Below are 18521 nucleotides of genomic sequence, written 5' to 3'. Positions count from 1 at the left end.
TCTTCGAAGCAGCAAGGAGGAAGAAATCTCTCACTTTCCCTCCACTCTTACAATCTCTCGAAGAATTCCTCACAATTTTTACACATTATTGAAACCTTTCTAACCTTCAGGAACTCTCTCCAGCACTTCTTCTCTTTTTTCAATTTTTGGCCAAAACATTCTCTTAAAGCTGTGGATGAGCTTTCCCAAGAGTTTCCTAAACATCACTTCAAAATTTGGCCTTATCCAAAGCCTAATTGGGCATAACCGCGTCGGTGGCCTCGAGGGCGCCCTCGGCGGACCTTCTTAATGAATTAATTCTGGAGTCTTGGGAAAATCTCGTCGTTGGCGGGGTCAATGGCGCTGTCAGCGCCTTAGTTCAATCTTGCACATTTTGGTCTTTTTCGCTCCAAATTTGCTCATTTGCTCCAAATTTGCTCACTTTTTCGCTCCAAATTTGCTCATTTTTGCATTTTTTTGCTCTAATGACCCTAATTCATCATTCCTGCAACAAAACATCAAAAATACCTTTCTTTAAAGTGTAATATCATCAAAAACAGTATAAACTAAGTCTGAAAATCTCAACATATTTTTCTCTGGTCTGGCCCATGTAAGATCTGTTAGCTTTATGACTTATGAAGAAAAACTAACAAGTGCATTCAACCCTCCTGGAAATTATCTGCAAATCATTTCAGAAGAGTGTCTAAATCACTCCATGGCTCATCGCATTGATTCATTCTGCGATAATATGTAGAGGGTTACTGCTAACATCTCTCGTGAAGTCCTTCTGGATGAGTCACGAAGTCCATGGTTTCTACGTAGTTCCTCCGACAGATCGGTGAATAACGCCTGTTTCATGCGAAACTTATTGTTAAATGTAGTTATGTGGCTTGCAAACAACTCTACCCATTTGTCGTCAACATATGAGAATGTCATGTAAGGAGAGCGCTCTATGTACGAGTTATAATAATCGTACATCAAGCATACTGCAGTTGTAACTCTCCTTCTGCATCGTTCTCTACGCGCATTTATCAAATACCTAACAAGTAAGCATCAATGAATTAACTACAATCATATAAGATTATGAAAAAAATCAACATAAGCAAATCATATCACATATACAAATAGAAAACATAACGAAGAATGAAAAACTTTCAAATAAAGTGACATGTCAAAGCAGCATGAAAAATCATAAGTAAATAAAAATGTCCAAAGTAAATAAACAAATAACAATTATGAATTGTCTCACAAGTATCTAATAAACAAAATATCCCTCAAACTTCAGTGCTCTCATGAAAATAACGTAAGTAAGCCACCCTACGATGAATGTTCATCGTCATGAAAAACTCTCTTCGGGTCGGATCTTCAAGCAATTTCATAGAAAACAAATACATCAGCATGTAATTGTAAATTTCTGGAGTTGCCTCCAGAATTCGCATAACTTGTGTGATGGACCAGTCATTGATACATGAAGCCATCAACTGTGATATCTGACTCCTAATGAAAGCAACTCTATCTTTTTTTTTTTCTTCTTTGCCCTAGGCTGCTTTGATCGACGACCTCATTTCAGTTCGGGCTGGGGCCTTCGTTAGCATGTCATCGTAAATTTCTGGAATCGTCTCTAGAATTCACATAACTTGCTGGACAGATGTTACTTGTGATGGACCAGAGTCATTGATACATGAAACCATCAACTGTGATATTTGACTCCTAATGAAAGCAGCTCTATCTTTTTTCTTCTTCTCTGCCCTAGGATGCTTTGATCGACTAGTGGATTTGACCTCATTTCATTTCGGGCTGGGGCCTTCGTTAGAATCACTTGTCTGACATCAACCAAATTTATAGGGATGCCACCAAACCTGCCTTAGTGGGGCACATGCAATTTTGCCTGTCACAATGACACCACCAATCATACGATCTAACTTCTCTTTCAACTTTGGATTGATGCCACTGCATTTAAATTTTTTTGTAGTTGGATACACTTACAAATGCAAATGACATATTGATGGACTTGAAAAAAAAATTAACAATTGACAAAAGCAGTGGACGTTTCAAAAATGTTCACCACTAGTCTCTCAACCAACCACTTAATTGAAGCATTAATTGTTGGTTTGATCGGATTTCAAGCCAAGCCCATAATTCCTCACTTCAGTTCCTTCAAGACAATCTTTTTTAAGTTGATCTCACTTATTTTTTAACAGCATTCTATCATACTCTCTTCCAGTACTTTTCTTAAATTTTTTAATAATATTTTGTCATCTCTTCTTGTTGAAATAAGTTGTCAGTCTATTTCCCTTTTCAACCTCATTGAGACAATGGTCGCAAAATATTATTTTGATATCCTTATCCGACATTGTAGATGAACCAACCTCTTTGATCTTAACCATTATGTATACTACTATGAAAAACTCAATTAACATAAACATTTGCCATAAAGAGAAATAAAATGCCACCACACCACACCACATATACATCACCATTGCCACCACCTCCAAACACACAAAAACAATACAATCGCCTCCACACACCTAAATACATCCACTAACACAAACACAACCACACAATCACCTCCTCTACACAACCACGCCAACACCTCCTTAACCACACAAACACGCCAACACCTCCTTAACCACTCAAAAACATGAACACCTCCACCATTACCTCATCTACACATCCACTAACACAAACACAACCACACCAACATGTCTTTAACCACACAAACACATCCACCATCACTAACACTTCCACGACAACAAACCAACCACCGCCACCTCACCTACACTCAAACACATCCACCAACACATACACATCCGCATACCAATCATCCTACTCCACCACCTCCATGTCCACGTCCACGCACCAACCACCATTAACCACGACCTCCTCGTCCTTCAACACAAACACATCCACCCTCACATCCATCACATCAACACCATAAAACTAACATCAACCAAATTTACAATGATCGAGCAAGATGAAAACTATAATCCACCATTGCACATGCGTGCATTCGAAACCAACACATTACACCGTAATTCAAGAACATAAAGGAGCAAGCATAAGCATTTGCCAAATCAAAAATCCCAAAAACCTAGCCATTGCACGTGGGATCTCCAAAAATCCTAAAATCTAGCTTCAACCGAGAACTAATGAAGCATAAGCATTTTTCAAATAAAAAATCCCAGAAAATCTAAGCCATTGCATATGAGATCCCCAAAAATCCCAAAATCCAACTTTAATTGAGAAGCAGTGGAACATAAGCATTAGCCAAATAAAAAATCACAAAATTCTCAAACATAGAGAACCACAGTAACACCAAGAGGAACCCACGGTGGGCACAAAGGCATAAAATGAAAAGCCACACAGTTAGCGCAAAGAAATTACCACATAAAAATTACCCTGCAGGAAAAAGAACCACCGCATAGAGGAACCACTGCAAAGAGAAAATCATGAAATGTCAGATACATACACATTTCTAAAATCTAATACAGTGACATAGCTAAGGTAGGGATTACCTAACACGAAGAGGAGCCAACACATAAAGTAACCACAGTACGGAGGACCACCACATAGAGGAGCCACCGCACAGAGCACTACACGAAGAAGCAACACCTCACACAGACCAAAAGATCCAAACAGAGCCGTAGAAGAGATAGAGGAGAGGGAGAAGAGAACTTACCGAGAGAGGCACAACAACCGCGATAATCTTGCGCGAGAGAGTGGAGAGAAGAGGGACGCTAACGCATGACGAGAGAGAGAAACAAAGAGGAGAGGAGAGGGCCGCTAGGGCAAGATGTAAGAGAGAGGATTGCAGGAGCGGACGGGCAGCTAGGACAAGACATGCGAGAGGAATGATTGCGGGAGAGGAGGGGCAGACGCGTCAACATTATATTAGCGAACGTAGGTTGCAGGGTTGAACCTGCGACTGCGTTTCGTTCGTATTTTTCATAAAATACGCCGCGCCATCAAAAAAATCACGAGGTGTTGCGTTTTTTCGCCGCGCTGCGGTAAAAGTGCTGCCCAAAATGGGGCTTATGTCTTTGTATCTATGTGATTCAATCTCATCTTCTTCCATATGGCTTGCTTTTATATAATTTATTTTTTAAAAATCAAATTTGGGGCTATTGTATCTTGTATTTTGTCCCCATGTTTTATTCAAATGACGTACGCTGTACAACATGACATGTTTCTCTACATCTCATGCTAGTCTAGGTTCTAATGCTTTTTCACTTTGGAAAGTTTTGTCTATGCCAAATGTCATGCCATTTGTCTATCATGATACTCCTATAAGATATCCTCTCGGAGTGACTACTTTTAATGGATAATTATCAAATCTACGATAGTGCCTGTACGGTTTATCTTGACAATGGGTCCAAATCTCTTAGAAGTCTTCATCAGTGGCATACAATTTCTTCAATACATCGATGCCAGCTATTTTTTATTGCATAGTAGTGATCAATAAGTGACGACAACTGACTGCATCAACTAGCTTGTTCTGGCTCCCCATTTTATGCTTAAGCACAAATTAAAAAGAGAACTCAACCTAAGAGGCATGTCTCCAATCCAGCTTGCTCTGATTGTTAAAGAATTTATGAGCCTCATGATCAATATAAAGGGTAAACTCATTGGCTAGTAAATAGTGACTGTAATGGCCGAGAGCTCTCTCAAATAACATAAAATCCCTATCATAGGTGGAATACTTTTGCTTAGATGCATTCAACTTCTTACTAAAGATGGCATTGTGATACCCACCTTTACTTAACATATCCCTACATTGGAGATGCCACACTTCACCTCGAACACTTGATTGAAATTTGAAAAAAATAGAATTTGGGCTTGAGTAACCTGTTTCTTTAAGGTGTCAAAGATAGCCTATGTCTCTTCTGAACATGTTTACTTCTGACCATATAAATATGTTTACGTTGTGAAGCTTTCATGAAGGGTGCCTCTATAGAGCTAAATTTTTTTATAAATCTCTTATAAAAAGAAGTCAATCCATGAAAATGTCTTATCTCATTAAATGATTGTGGATTAGGCCTGTCACGATAGCCTCTATTTTTGCTCAGTCCATCTCAATGCCAACAACTGGAACAATATTTTCAAGTATGTCTGAGGTATCAGAAAGTGACACTTCTTTGAGTGGTTAGACAATTACTGTCTAAAGAACTCTAAAAGCTTGTCTTAGGTGCTTTAATTGCTTTTCCTTTGAGTGGTTGTACACCATATTATCAACAGAGAACACATCCACAAATTTTCCAATAAAGTCTAAAAAACTTTCCTAATCAGCCCCATAAAAGTACTTGGTGCATTAATCAGACTAAATGCATGAATGTCCACTTATACAATCCATCTTGCATCTTAAAAAAAAATTTTCCCTCATCCATGGGCCTCATCTGAATCAGGAGGTATCTATTGCGCAAAATTCTTTAAGAAAAGATGCAATCTCCATGCAATTTATCCGAAAGTCATCCAATCTAAAAATGTGAAACCATTATTTGATGGTGATTTTGCTCATTGCCCTACTATTTTGCACATACACTGCGATCCATTATTGTTGGACACAATAAATGCTGATATAACAACCAGCTTATTACTCGTATGAATTAATCCTCTAATCATCATATGTTGAGCTTGCTTCTGCAGCTCTTTATACACTACTAGTTACATCCAATAAGTTGGTCAGTTAGGGAGCACTTATGCTAGGACAATATCTATGGCATGCTAAAGCTCATGTAGGTTGATAATCCATATGGTAGGTTGTTAGTCAAAACATCCTGAAATTCTTCCAGTAGAGACCACACTACCTAAGGTATTGGCTACTCAGTCTCTTTGCCCTCTAACACACCAAGGCCAATCCCACTGACGTCCCTTTTAAAGCCTATAAAAATATAGTATGAGGCATTAGATCTCTCATCTCTATCTGGTCATTCATAATTGTTGACTCCTTCAAAGGCAAAAATACATTATGCTTCTCGTCTTTGATAAATGAGTGGGTATTTTTGTGGTCATTATGAAGTATACCTTTGTCATACTGCCACAGTTTGTCTAACAAAATGTGTCATACATCCATAAGCACAATGTCACATCACATATGATCTTGTAGCTTGTCTTCATTGGAGAACTCTATCCGTTACTTCGTAAATAGGGTCGGATCCAACATCTGTTTCGACACCACATTCTCAAAATTGCTTTCGTGTATAATGAGGCTGCACACCTTTCCCTTCACGGTGGAATGAGGATGAAATATATTGCATAAGCCATTGTTTCTCTCTCTTGGGTTCGGTCTAAAAAACTCGTCAAACCACCTACATCTTTCCCTCATCTTCAGCCAATTGATATTCCTACCCATTTTTCTCATTTCTAGAATTTCTACTATCCGTTTCTTCCACTGCACACTGCTCTATAAAAAAAAAACTCTTATTTGACAGTTAGATGTACTATGTTCATTTCCATGACACTTGAAAAATTTTTATTTAGGAATGTCTTGGGTTGTTAACCTTTTCATTCCTTTTTTTTCTCTTGCATTCTCTTCATGATTGCAGGGTTAGCAATTGCCAGTGTGGTCTTGTTGTCCGACTCTATGGTCGAACTCTGTTTGAGTGGTAGAGTGGATTTGATGCTATTGCGTTGCTTCTTCATCTTCAAGACTAAAGATTTGTATATCATGCTAAGTTCAGTAGGAATGTAACTGCAATGTATTGCTAATTGGTTTCAGTCCTTCATGATTTCAGGCTTGATGTTTTTTTTTTAATTTTATTTTACCAACTCACACTTCGGTATGAGTTGTTCAAATTTAGCATTATACTCTACTAGTAGGTCTTTCTGATGCAAATGGTGAAGTCTCAAAAAATTAGTTTGTTTATAATATTTTGAGAGGTACTTGCGTTGTATTTTCTTCATCTTATATCAGGCCAAGATCTACTCTTTCCTTTATAATGGCTTGGAAGCTTCAAATTCTCTCACCAGTTGGAAGTGCTCTTTTTTAATTTAATGATAACTAACTTCATCTTTTATGTCATGTGAAATCGTTTCATTATTTGGAGCAACTCGATGAACTTGTTCTGATTCATACAATTGTCAAAATCCAATAAATCAATTTTCACTCCACAATTATCCTCACTCCTATACTTACTGCTGAACTGATGCGGCATCCGATCTTCTTTGCTTGATCCTTCTTAGTGACAAGGGTTTTCATTATTTTCTCTATTCGAGTATCACCGTTATTGCTGTGATTACTTCCCCATGTTAAAGGCGCATGTGTCCTCATGTCCGTATCGGTGCATCCTAATTGTTGTGTTCTATCCATAAAATAGATCTAGATCCTGACTCATTGCCTCATGTGTGTAAAAATAATCGCAAAAATCTGAATACATAGCTAGCAAAGAAATCATGAAAACTTAGAATTGAGAAAGAAGACAAAGATTTTGATATTTCGTGCAGAGGAGATCCAATGGATAGCGACCAAAGGATTCAAGAAAGGAAAGGATTGAAGGAGCAAAAGGCGAACTAATGAATACTAGAAATATCAAGTTTTTAAGGGCTTGGAGTTTGTAAATTTTGATTTAGTAAACTTTGATTTTAAATATTTAGATTATACTTTAATTTGATTAAAATTTAATGTTGATAATTTAAGCATGGAATGAACCTGGCTTTTCATTCAAATCAGAAATAGGTTGTGTTCAATCATCATCCTGCTTTTTAATAGTTTTTGACAACAAATCTATTGGAAATTGATTCACCGCCGGAACAGATCAAGCTGGCTGATTTGATCCAATTTTTAATCTTTGCTTATTCATAGTAATTATTCATAGAAATAAGAGATATCACTGTGATATATATATATATATATATATATATATAAACCAATTAATATATTCTATATTAGTAAATATTTAAATGAGCCATATGATGATTCGTACATCCTTACTGTTTTCAGATTGATTATTCAATGATCTCATTTTCCTTATTCGAAAAATTCATCATACTTTCCTTTCTTTCAGGAGAAGAACGAGAAAAAGGTGGAGCAGATCAAAGCTTCCGTGATCCTCCCATTCTATTCCTTTCCCAGCAAAGAAACCATCCCTGAACCAACTCCTACAGACAAGAACATTGCTCCCACACAAACTGTGCAAAGCCCAGATCAGCACTCACTAACTGCCACATTGGAAGAAGTAATCCCATTAGAAAACAGCATGGACAGCTCCGAGTCGCCACCCAAAAGCCCCGAAAACGTTGACGTCATCAATAGCAATGCTGAAATCTCTAAAGCAGATGCCCACGCAACAGAACCGCTCATGTCTCTCTCTGATCTCCATTCCGGATTTCAGCAGATGTCCCAACACGCCCATGAGAAGAGTGGCTTGCGAGGGAACAGTTGGTCTTCTTCGCAAATTTCGCCATTCGACTATGCGGCAGCAAGAAGATCTATGAAATTTGGTGAGGAAAATGGAGGGGAAGATGATGGTAGCACGAGCGATGGGGTTCTTATGGCTTCAAGAAGTGCGAAGAAGAAGGTTTTTCCATCGAGCGGGGAGCAAAGGGAGGGGGGAGGACAGCCTCGGCGGCGGCAAGCATTTCCTCCTTCCGGCAACAGAAGCACCACTTACCGTTGCTGAGAGGTTTGTTATGGTCTCAAGGGTTTTGAGAATTGGGAGGGGTAGTCTGTTATTAATGCTTTGGCTAAACCTGAGGTTGAATTTTCTTTTCTTTTCTTAATCTTTGGCTAATTGGATTTTATGCCTTGGCTATTGTTTGGAGAAGTTTTGTGCATGAGCCCTTACAAATGAAATTTATAGCTATTGATGGGAGAAATGTAAATCTCTATGGATTGATTTCACCTAACTTATGTCTTAAAAGTAACCACAAACCATGTGTATATATTATCCTCTTTTATTCTATTTATTAATTTACTAAAATTCGGTTCATAAGAACTCCTAATTAATTAACTCCACTTACAATTATTGGATTAATACCTATTATAAATTTTGAGAAATGGGAATAGTAGAATGTTAGTTTTACTAGTAAATAAGGCTCAAGTGATATGTGTTACTTGCCATTATTAAATATGCTTGTCTTAATTAACTTCTAATCCTTTGGCTAAAAATGGCAAAAATCAAGTAAAATCCATTCAACTTTAATGGAATTGACTAAATTGCTTTTATTTAGGAAAATCATAGCTTAACCTAAATATTTTGAGAGTTGATATAAATGATTTGATTTCAAAATTAATTAATTCAAATAGAATTAGATCATGCTCAACTTTAGTAACTCTCCATAGTGCTAGAATCCATGTTTTGAATGTCAGGAAGGAAATCAATAAAAAAGAAAAATAAATGAAAATTTAAATGAGTTATTACAAATTCATAATCAACATATATATATATATATATATATATATATATATATAGATATATATATCTGCTGTCGTATATATATGAGTATGTGTGTGTGTCGCGGTCTTTGGTGTAAGTCTCTCGGGTCGGGGCTTCGATCCCTGCATAAGATCGAATTGTACACCTTTCTGGAAGTAGGGTCTGCCCCTCGGTGAGACTATAGGGTTGATTGATGATCAATCTTTTTAATATATATATATAATTAATTAACATTGAGGAAGTAAGCTTCTGCAGGGAAACACATGAATATATTTTACAATTTATCTCTTAACATTTTAAAAATAATTATATTTCACAAACGCTTCAATTAGAACATTTTCTATAAGAAAACTTAAAAGAGAGAGAGTAAACTAATATTTTTTTCTTTTCTGATAAACTTGATATTGACTAAAATTCAAAGATCAATTAAAATTCTCTTTAGGCCCAACGGCAGTCACCTGATAGTCATTATGTTTGTAGATAAGAAAGAAAAAAAAAAGTACGGTGAATGTGAAATAAAAATATAAAATCTCACACAGAGAGAAAGAACATAAGAAGATTTATGTGGTTCAATGTTTTGTCTACGTTCATGACTGAATTAAGATCTCATTGTATTTCTCTCTTACAATGAAGTTAGGAGGAGAAATGCAAATAGTTGGGATGATTCACCCATTAATTTTCTCCCATTTATAGACTAAGGTGGAGGGATTAAGTTTAGAGGAGAAATACTTTTAATTGACCAAATAAGCATCAAATTTGTATGTTAAGTGTAAAACCATTTAAATTTGATGGCTATCAAATCTTAACAAAAAATTAAATATGTGAAATTTGACTCCACATTTAACAGTCTCCCACTTGGAGATTTTTTTTAATATATTAAATGTCTTGCTTAAATATGTCTATCGTTGTGCTCCTCCAAGTAGATCCACCAATGCTCCTAGTGTGGCGTCTCCATTATCATGACTTTTGGAGGTTAATTGAGGTCTTATACAACCTCGGTTTTGAGATGATCACTACTTTAGTTAGCTTGTCTGCAAAATTTTTTGCTCTATGAATCCCATCTAACCGTAAAGCTCCATCATCAATTAACCCACTAATGTGATTATACCATAATCTTATATGTTTTGACCTTTTATGAAAAATTGGTTCTTCGATATATGGATGCCACTCTAATTGTCACTGAAGAGAGTGTTGTTGGCTTGCTTACCTAATTCCCTTAAAAAATTCTTTAGTCAAATAATCTTCTTCTTCTCTTCTAACATTGCCATGTACTCGGATTCAAAAATAGTGAGACACCCTTGTGCAATCTATAATTCCAAGTAATTGCATTTCCTCAAATAGTGAACACATAACCTGATGTGTTATTGTGACCATCTAAATCTCCTCCCAAATATGTTCATGTGCTCTTTTTCATAATCAAACTATGGTGACTACTTTTTAGATAGCATGAAATGGTTACCCAAGGGAGTCTCTCTTGGCTTTGTAATATGAGCATCAAATCAGTTTAGAACCTTCTGGATATACTTCTCTTGGGACAACTGCAAAATCTCTTTGGATCTATCCCGAGTAATCCTCATGCTAATTATTTATTTTATGATTCTCAAGTCTTTCATTTGAAACTCATTTGATAGTTGATTTTTTAATTTATTGATCTTTGTTATACTTACACCTGCAACTAACATATCATCAACATTACTTAACAAAATCATATAAGATTTTTCCAACCTCTTAATGAAACAACATTGGTCCATCTCACATCTAGTGAACCCATTTTTACTCATAAAATCTTCAATTTTCCATTTTCTGTTCATAGTAAATAATAAGATAGAGAATAACTTCATGTGAGTTTAGGCTACTTGTAGACCTTCTCAGTGTGGAGTAAATTTCTTTGTTGTCGCTTGTGAAGGAGCTTCTATATCAATGCTAATATTCGTGGGATTAATTCATCAAAGATGACTTCTTTGTGCTTTTCCTTATGCTTTTTAATTATTTAAAATCAATCCTTAAATAGCCTTTTCTCATTGAACATCACATCTTTAGCTCTTATGACTTTTTAATTTTGGTCATCCCAAAATTGATAACCGAAATAATTTAAGTCATAGCGAATGAAGTAGCACTTCTCGCTTTTGCATCAAGCTTGTCCTTAGATTCAGAATTAATATGCACATAGGAAACACAACTAAATATTTTTAGGTGTGAAAGCAATACATCCTTTCAACTCCACTCTTCTTCAAGGATTTAAAACCCAAAGATACAAACACTCCTTTATTAATTTAATAAGTTATTGTTCTGACAACATCTCCCTAAAATATCCTGGGCAAGCCAGAGTGCAATATCATGCTTTCTCCACTCTCAATTAGGGTTCTATTCATTCTTTCATAGATGTCATTTTATTATGGGGTTCCTTGAACAATCTTCAGCATGCAGATTGCATGCTTTGAGCAATAACCTTTAAATCCATTACTATCATACTCCTCATCATTAAACTTGACTTTAAATCATGTCTGAGTCTTTACCTCTGTATGTCCCTTCTTGAAGGTAGCAAACACATCAGATTTATATAAAAAAAAACTCATTCCTTTCTTATGCAGTTTTCAATAAATGTATTGTAGTATAATGAGTCATTAGTTCTAGTTTTTTAGATTTAGAAGTTTTTTATTATTTTTTTAAACAGACCATTTTCTATTTTCCAAGAATAAAATTTTTATAGAACTTTTTAAGTTTTTTGAATCTTGATATGGAAATTTTTCTTTTTGATGTCATGACCTTCATTCTCTTCTCACTCATGTGGCTAAGTCTTTGATGCCACAACTCTCAGCTTCAATTAACATCAACCGTCACTGGGTCTTTATCCTCTGAGGTCTTATACAATGTTCCCACATTTTCTGCTTCTAACCACAGCAAATTTTCCTCTCGATCTATTCCAAGTTCCACCACCAAACACTATGTTGTTCCACAGCTCTTGATTTGGCTCATATCAAGTTTTTTTTAGGCCTAGGACATGTATTACCTTCGATAGGACCCACTTTATTTCATATCTAATTTTAATTTAAACTTATTCCTTTCTAGTGATCTCTAATGACTCATCATCCACATAATAGACTTTGTCAAAATTTCCTACAGTATAATTATAAAATAATTTACGACAAAGAGTAGAATGAAACAACACACCTGATTCAAGGATTCAAGACAAAATATCTCTATTGATTAATAAACTAGTGCATCATAGTATTCTTCAGCTATTATATTAGTTGATTCATCTTTTTGTTATTTTTTCTTCTTTGGTATTGTGCATTAACTAGAGAAATGTCTTTCTTCCGACTGTTCCAATGAATAAGATCCTTGCGACTTTTGGACTTACTCATGGATTAAACCTTTGTTGATTTTGTATTCAATTCCAACCTCTTCTCGACTCTAAACTCTTAAAATAAAGCCTAAGATAGAACATTCTTCAACTGGTCTTTTGCGAATGTTCGCATTGAAAATCAAGTATTTGTCCTCAATCAAATTCAATTTGGTGCTCTCTGATGAACTATTGACCATTGCAGTCACCATCGTATAATAACTCTCCAATAAGGATAACAAAATTAGAGCCTTAATCTCTTCATCAATTGTGATGTTTACAAAACTCAACTAAGTTGTGATCATATTAATTTTTTTGATATGATCTACAAGACTGCAACTAATGCACATTCTTTTATCTTTAAATTAAATAAATGAAATTGAAAATATCTTCGATGTTGTTGGCTTCTCATCCATGTTGGATAGAGAATTCATCAGATTAGTCGTCGTTTTCTCTCTTTATCATGTTGAAAGCAACATTTTATGTTAATTTCAAGTGAATCACACCTAGTGCATGGCGATCTAACAACTCTCACTCTTCTTGGCTAATCTTTTTTGGCTGCTGACCAAGAAGATATTTGTGTAGTTTCTTCTAGTACATCTAATCCTTTATTTACATCATCCAGAAACTGAAATCCTTGCCATCAAATTTATCAACTTGAACTTCCCCTTCTTCAGCCATCGCTATGTGGCTATGCTACTAGTTGTTAGGGGATAGTAAGGAAAAAGAGAAGAGATAAGTAGAGAAATAGAAACACTAAATCTCACGCACAGAAATAGAACATAAGAAGATTTACATGGTTCAATGTTTTTCCTGTGTCCAAGATAGCATTAGGGTCTCACCATATTTCTCTTTGACAATAAGCTTATGAGAAAAAAATACTAATGATTGGGATGCTTCACCCATTAATTTAATTCCTCCCAGGGTAAGTTTAGAAGAGAAATAGCCATCAAATTTGAATTATTATGAAACCATTCATAATTCTAAACACTTGGACTATTTCAAAAAAGGAAGAATTACATATTGCCACTCAATTTCTATATATTTACATATCTAACAACTTGATTTTAATTTTTACATATGCCACTTTACATTTGCATCCAATGGTGACTTTCATTTTTTTAAAAGTTAAATGAATTTTCCTTTTTTTTCTGTGAAATGAAGGTTTGGGTAGCAAAAAATCTTAAAAATAAAATTTAAGTGTGAAACTACTCTATCAAAAGGCCACGGATGGCAGCACGAACACATATATATATATATGTATATATATATATATGTAAACACATAAGATGTGGGTGGTAAGCAGATAGTTCTTGAAGAAAAATTCTAGGAGAAGAATTTTGAGTCTCAGTTGTTTACTAAGGGTCTGTTTGGAGCAGCTGCAGCTTATTGAATAATGTGTTGATAAGCAAGGTGTGGTTGCTATTACGAATTTTTATTTTTTTGGAAAAGTCAGATCGCTGCCAGAAAGTTGCCACTGGTGCGGTGTGAAAATGCTGTTTTCAGCGTTTTGAAAACACATAAGCTGCCAAAATGCAGTTTACCCAAACAGTTAAGTGTGTTTTCAAAACCTCACCACACCAAATAAGCTGCCTCAAACGGACCCTAAATAGAATAAGAGAAATAAAAGAAGCTACATAATTCTCATATTTAATGGTCAAATAAATAGTTAAAGTGTTAGCAAACACATAAAAATCATAAATTAAGGAACTATTACAGATTAATAATTTGCGGATAAATTACCAATATAAATTTAGTATTACTCGAACTATCTAAATAAAGTAACATTAAAATCTAAATGATATAAAATAACTATTATCTGAAAAACTTGTATAAATTCTGAATTTATGTCCACATTAACTACTCCAATGCTTCAATAAGTAATCGGAAGTATAAGAAATTATCCTTAAGAAGAAACTAAAGCAGCTGAATTGAGTAGTTAACTAGAAAATATTATGTTTATCGTCCGGACGTTCGGATGATGGCGAGGATCGCACCATGCAATTTCGGTTATGCACGTGGAGATCGTTCCTGCACCTGCGACAGCTGCTCCTCCACTCTCATGAAAAATATTTACGTACGTCATACGCAAGCAGAATTACGTGCGTATGAAGGTTATTTGGAGGGTATTACAGGGTTATGTCGTTATTATTGAGGTTAATATCCTAAATAAGATCACAAAACCCTCGAATGACAGGAAAAAAGATAAGCACCAAACCGCGGAATATATTGGTATGTTATTAGGAGATTATTGAGATGTTATTGAGGTTAATACTCCCAAAAACTGAGTTATTGAAAGGTTATTCGGAGTCATGCATATGACGTACGTAAATAGAGCTCCTCTCTTAGATGCAGATTTTATTTTCAGAATCCCAACTGATTTCTGGTTTCATATATTTCAGAATACTTATCTGTAGGTTATATATAGAGGATGTAAGTCAGGAAAGGGCTCCACGAAAAAACTGTAAGCATTTTCCACCATGAGATAACTATTACTCCTCTTCTTCTACTTCTGTGTTTTTCTGCTACTTCTTTACGGTATTAGATCTGAGCTTTAAGAAAGCTCCAACCAATCCTCTCTTAGCATCTACCACTGATCAACTCTATAGTTCTCCATGGAAGCATCACAGATGTCAGAAACACAGGGTACTACTCCGGTAAATTCCCCAGCCGAAAGTATGCAGATGGTCACTGTTTTTCTCACTCTCAAATTCATTATGAGAAATATCACAATTATTGCTCATACCCAGCTCGCCGCCGACAACTACCCATTGTGGATAGCTCAACTGCTCAAGATCATCTCAGGAAATGGTTTCCTAGGTTACCTGGATGGCAGCTGCAAATGCCCACCCAAATTTTTGACTTCTGAAAATGGTTTCCCAATTCCCAATCTTCTCTACACAATGTTGACCCTTGTGGATCAAAATCTGATGGCAGCTCTATACTCAATAGTTTCCCCGACTGTTCTTCCCTACGTCCTGCATCTACCCACAACGACAGAGGTATGGAGCACAATTGCAGAGCGCTTGCAGCCCACCAATAAATCACGGCTAATCTAGCTCAAGAATGAGTTTCATACTATATCCATGTACAATCTATTGATGGTACAATACCTTGCTAAGATCAAGACTATTGTTGATAATATAGTGGCAGCCAATGGTCAAATCGATAATGAAGGTGCCATCCTTTATACACCTTAATAGCTTGCCTGCAACTTACCTTGCCTTCAAAACAGCGATTCGTACTCAGTTACGGCCAATGAATCTCGACGATTTTTACTCATTTTTGTGCAACGAAGAAATTAATCAAACAAATGATTCCCTCGAGATCGATCTTAATCCTAACCCACAACTAGCTCTCACAGCAAATCATCAGGCAACTCGTGGCCATGGAAGCAAATACCGTGGTTGTGGAACATCTCATAACACCTCAACCCCACACGTGGTGGACGCTCTCAATCTAATCTCTCAGTTACATGTCAAATATATCATAAAAATGGTCACTCCGCTTCCACTTGTTGGCACCGACAGAACTTGGACTACATACCATCCAGCCGAGCCCTTCAAGAAACTTCATTCACTTGGATCATTGATTCTGGTGCAAATGGTAACTTCGGCCACTGGCGGTGAACAAGTCCTCGTGGGCAACGAGCAATCTGTCTCGGTTCAACACTATGGAAACGACCTTTTTCCGACATTGGAGCGTAAGGTTGCTCTTTTTCAAATTTGGCATTCACTTTTCTTAACCCATAATCTCCTCTCAGTTTATAAACTAATTACCAATAATAACCTCTCTATTCTCTTTAACTCTCCCGGTTTCCATATCATTGATCCACAGGCAAATCAAGTGACATTTAAGGCAAAAGTTCGAGAGGATTATACCCAATTCCTACCACAACTCCAACTTGTCGTTCGGCAACACTTCCGACAGCTCTACTCATATCCGCTCTAACTTCATCTCTATGGAACAAAAGTTTAGACCACCCTCATCCGGAAGTCATTAGTCACATTTCTAAGGCTAATCCTGCACTTGTATTTCTAACATGTCGTCGATGTGTGAGTGTTGCAATTTTAACAAAAGCCATAAATTATCATTTCCTTCAGCTTCTTTGCATTTGTACTTATCTTTTTAACTAATTCACTCTGATGTATGAGGTCCCTCCCCAATTTTATCTAATCAAGGATATTGCTACTATATTGCCTTCATTGATGAATTTTCTAAAGTTTCTTGATTATTTCCTATGAGACACCATCAAAATGATTAAAACACAATTCCAAAAATCCATTAATTTTTTTTGCTCCGATGTAGGAGTTGAATATAATGACTCTAGCCTCGGTGAATTCTTTTCTTGCGAGGGTATTATCCTGCACAACTTTCATGTCCATATACATCCAAACAAAATAGTATCGCTGACAGGAAACATTGCTACCTTCTTGAAACCGCTCGCACACTTCGTCATAATGTTGTGATTCCCCTTACATTTTGGGTTGATGCTCTCCAAAAAATTATCTATCTAATTAATTGGATGCCATCTAAATCCAACCTTTTTTTCTCAGTCTATGAACGTCTCTATCACAAACAACCAATGTATTCTCATCTCAAAATATTTGGGTGTCAATGCTTTTCATGGCTTGAGAACATGGCTCCTCATAAACTCGCACCTCGATCCACTCCAGGCATATTCCTTGGTTACTCCTCGAATCATAAAGGATATAAATGCTATGATCCTTAATCCACCAAAATCTTCATTTCATGGCATGTAATATTTAGTGAACTCATCTTCCCTCTCAAATGCAACACTCCCACCACTTCCACTGTCTCACCTACTCCACTCAACCCTCCTACTACTAGTACCACATTCCACCTTCTCCCAAAGAACTTCAATCCTTGTACATCAGCCAAATCCCTCTATCCAGCCGAACCTGATACCTACTCCACCTGCTACCGAGCCGAACCCATTACCTACCTCACCTGCTTCCCAACCGAACTCGATTCCTCCCCACCTGATTCAGCACTACAAAAACCACAATTCCTCTCTCCCACTAATTTGCCTCCAACACCACCCGCGCCTATTACCCACCCTATGCAGACCCGTACCAAAACAGGCAACTTGAAACTTATTCAAAAACTAAACCTCTTCCATCAACTTCAATACAATCCAAATCTGTCCTCATACGCTCTAGCTGTAAAATTCCTGCATTGGTGATAAGCCATGAATGATGAATGCCATCCCCTTCAAGCTCAAATGACATGGGACTTGGTCCCTCCCCCACCAAATCAACCTGCATTCAGGTGTCATTGGACATCCCATACCAAGCTCAATTAAAATCGAACTGTGGCCTTCTATCAAGCCCGCTTAGTCACCCAGGACTATAAACAAGAATATGACATTAGCTATGTTGAAATGTTCAGCTCGGTTGCCAAGATGACTACCCTTAAAACCCTCTTCATTATTGCCTTCAATAAACAAAGACCACTCTCCCATTTTGATGTTGTTGATGCATTTCTGCATGGACATTTAGCTGACACAATCTATATGTAACAACCTATCGGCTTCAAAGATCCTCAGTTTCCCAATCATGTTTGCTACTGAAGAAAGCACTATACCAGTTTAAACAACTTCCCAGACCGTTCATCACTATCTCCATGTTTTTTCTCCATGTCCTTGCTTATTTCAAGCACACCAAAGCTTCAACTCTTCGTTTTGATTTACTTTGATGATATGCTTATAGCGGGTACTAACATGGCTATTATAGAGGACCTCACACAACAATTAACCTCACCTTCCACGTCAAGAACCTTGGCCAAGTTTCCATGTTCCTCGGCAT

General features: G+C 36.5%; 2 protein-coding genes across 3 annotated transcripts in view; both read left to right on the top strand.

Moving 5' to 3' along the window:
• Window positions 1-8790, top strand: part of LOC110028566 (protein RRP6-like 2) — a 45387-nt gene extending 36597 nt beyond the window's left edge. The window contains exon 14 of the mRNA XM_020730469.1: window positions 7980-8790. Coding sequence (XP_020586128.1) covers window positions 7980-8594 — 615 coding nt within the window. The 3' untranslated portion in view covers window positions 8595-8790. The remainder of the gene's footprint in view (window positions 1-7979) is intronic.
• A 6382-nt stretch (window positions 8791-15172) lies between these two features.
• LOC110028567 lies at window positions 15173-18515 on the top strand. 2 transcript variants are annotated; one of them, XM_020730472.1, is made up of 3 exons: window positions 15173-15350; window positions 15444-16401; window positions 16531-18515. In XM_020730472.1, exons 2-3 carry the CDS (start codon window positions 15850-15852, stop codon window positions 16642-16644), a joined length of 666 nt encoding a protein of 221 aa, XP_020586131.1. In that variant the 5' UTR covers window positions 15173-15350; window positions 15444-15849; the 3' UTR covers window positions 16645-18515. The 2 variants fall into 2 exon arrangements, with proteins under 2 accessions (XP_020586131.1, XP_020586130.1); XM_020730471.1 differs by having other exon boundaries at window positions 15173-15369.
• The last annotated feature ends 6 nt before the right edge of the window (window positions 18516-18521 follow it).

The sequence above is a fragment of the Phalaenopsis equestris genome, unplaced genomic scaffold (genome assembly GCF_001263595.1).
Source record: "Phalaenopsis equestris unplaced genomic scaffold, ASM126359v1 Scaffold000513, whole genome shotgun sequence".
Taxonomy (NCBI): Eukaryota; Viridiplantae; Streptophyta; class Magnoliopsida; order Asparagales; family Orchidaceae; genus Phalaenopsis; species Phalaenopsis equestris.
This window is presented reverse-complemented; position numbering and strand designations above follow the sequence as displayed.

What these genes read in the sequence shown, in the direction of transcription:
- LOC110028567 (XM_020730472.1), top strand. Translation starts at nt 15,850, where the DNA reads ATGGTCAAATCGATAATGAAGGTGCCATCCTTTATACACCTTAATAGC. An exon ending in TTCCGACATTGGAGCGTAAG is followed by an intron (nt 16,402 to 16,530) that starts GTTGCTCTTTTT and finishes ATTGATCCACAG; the next exon opens with GCAAATCAAGTGACATTTAA.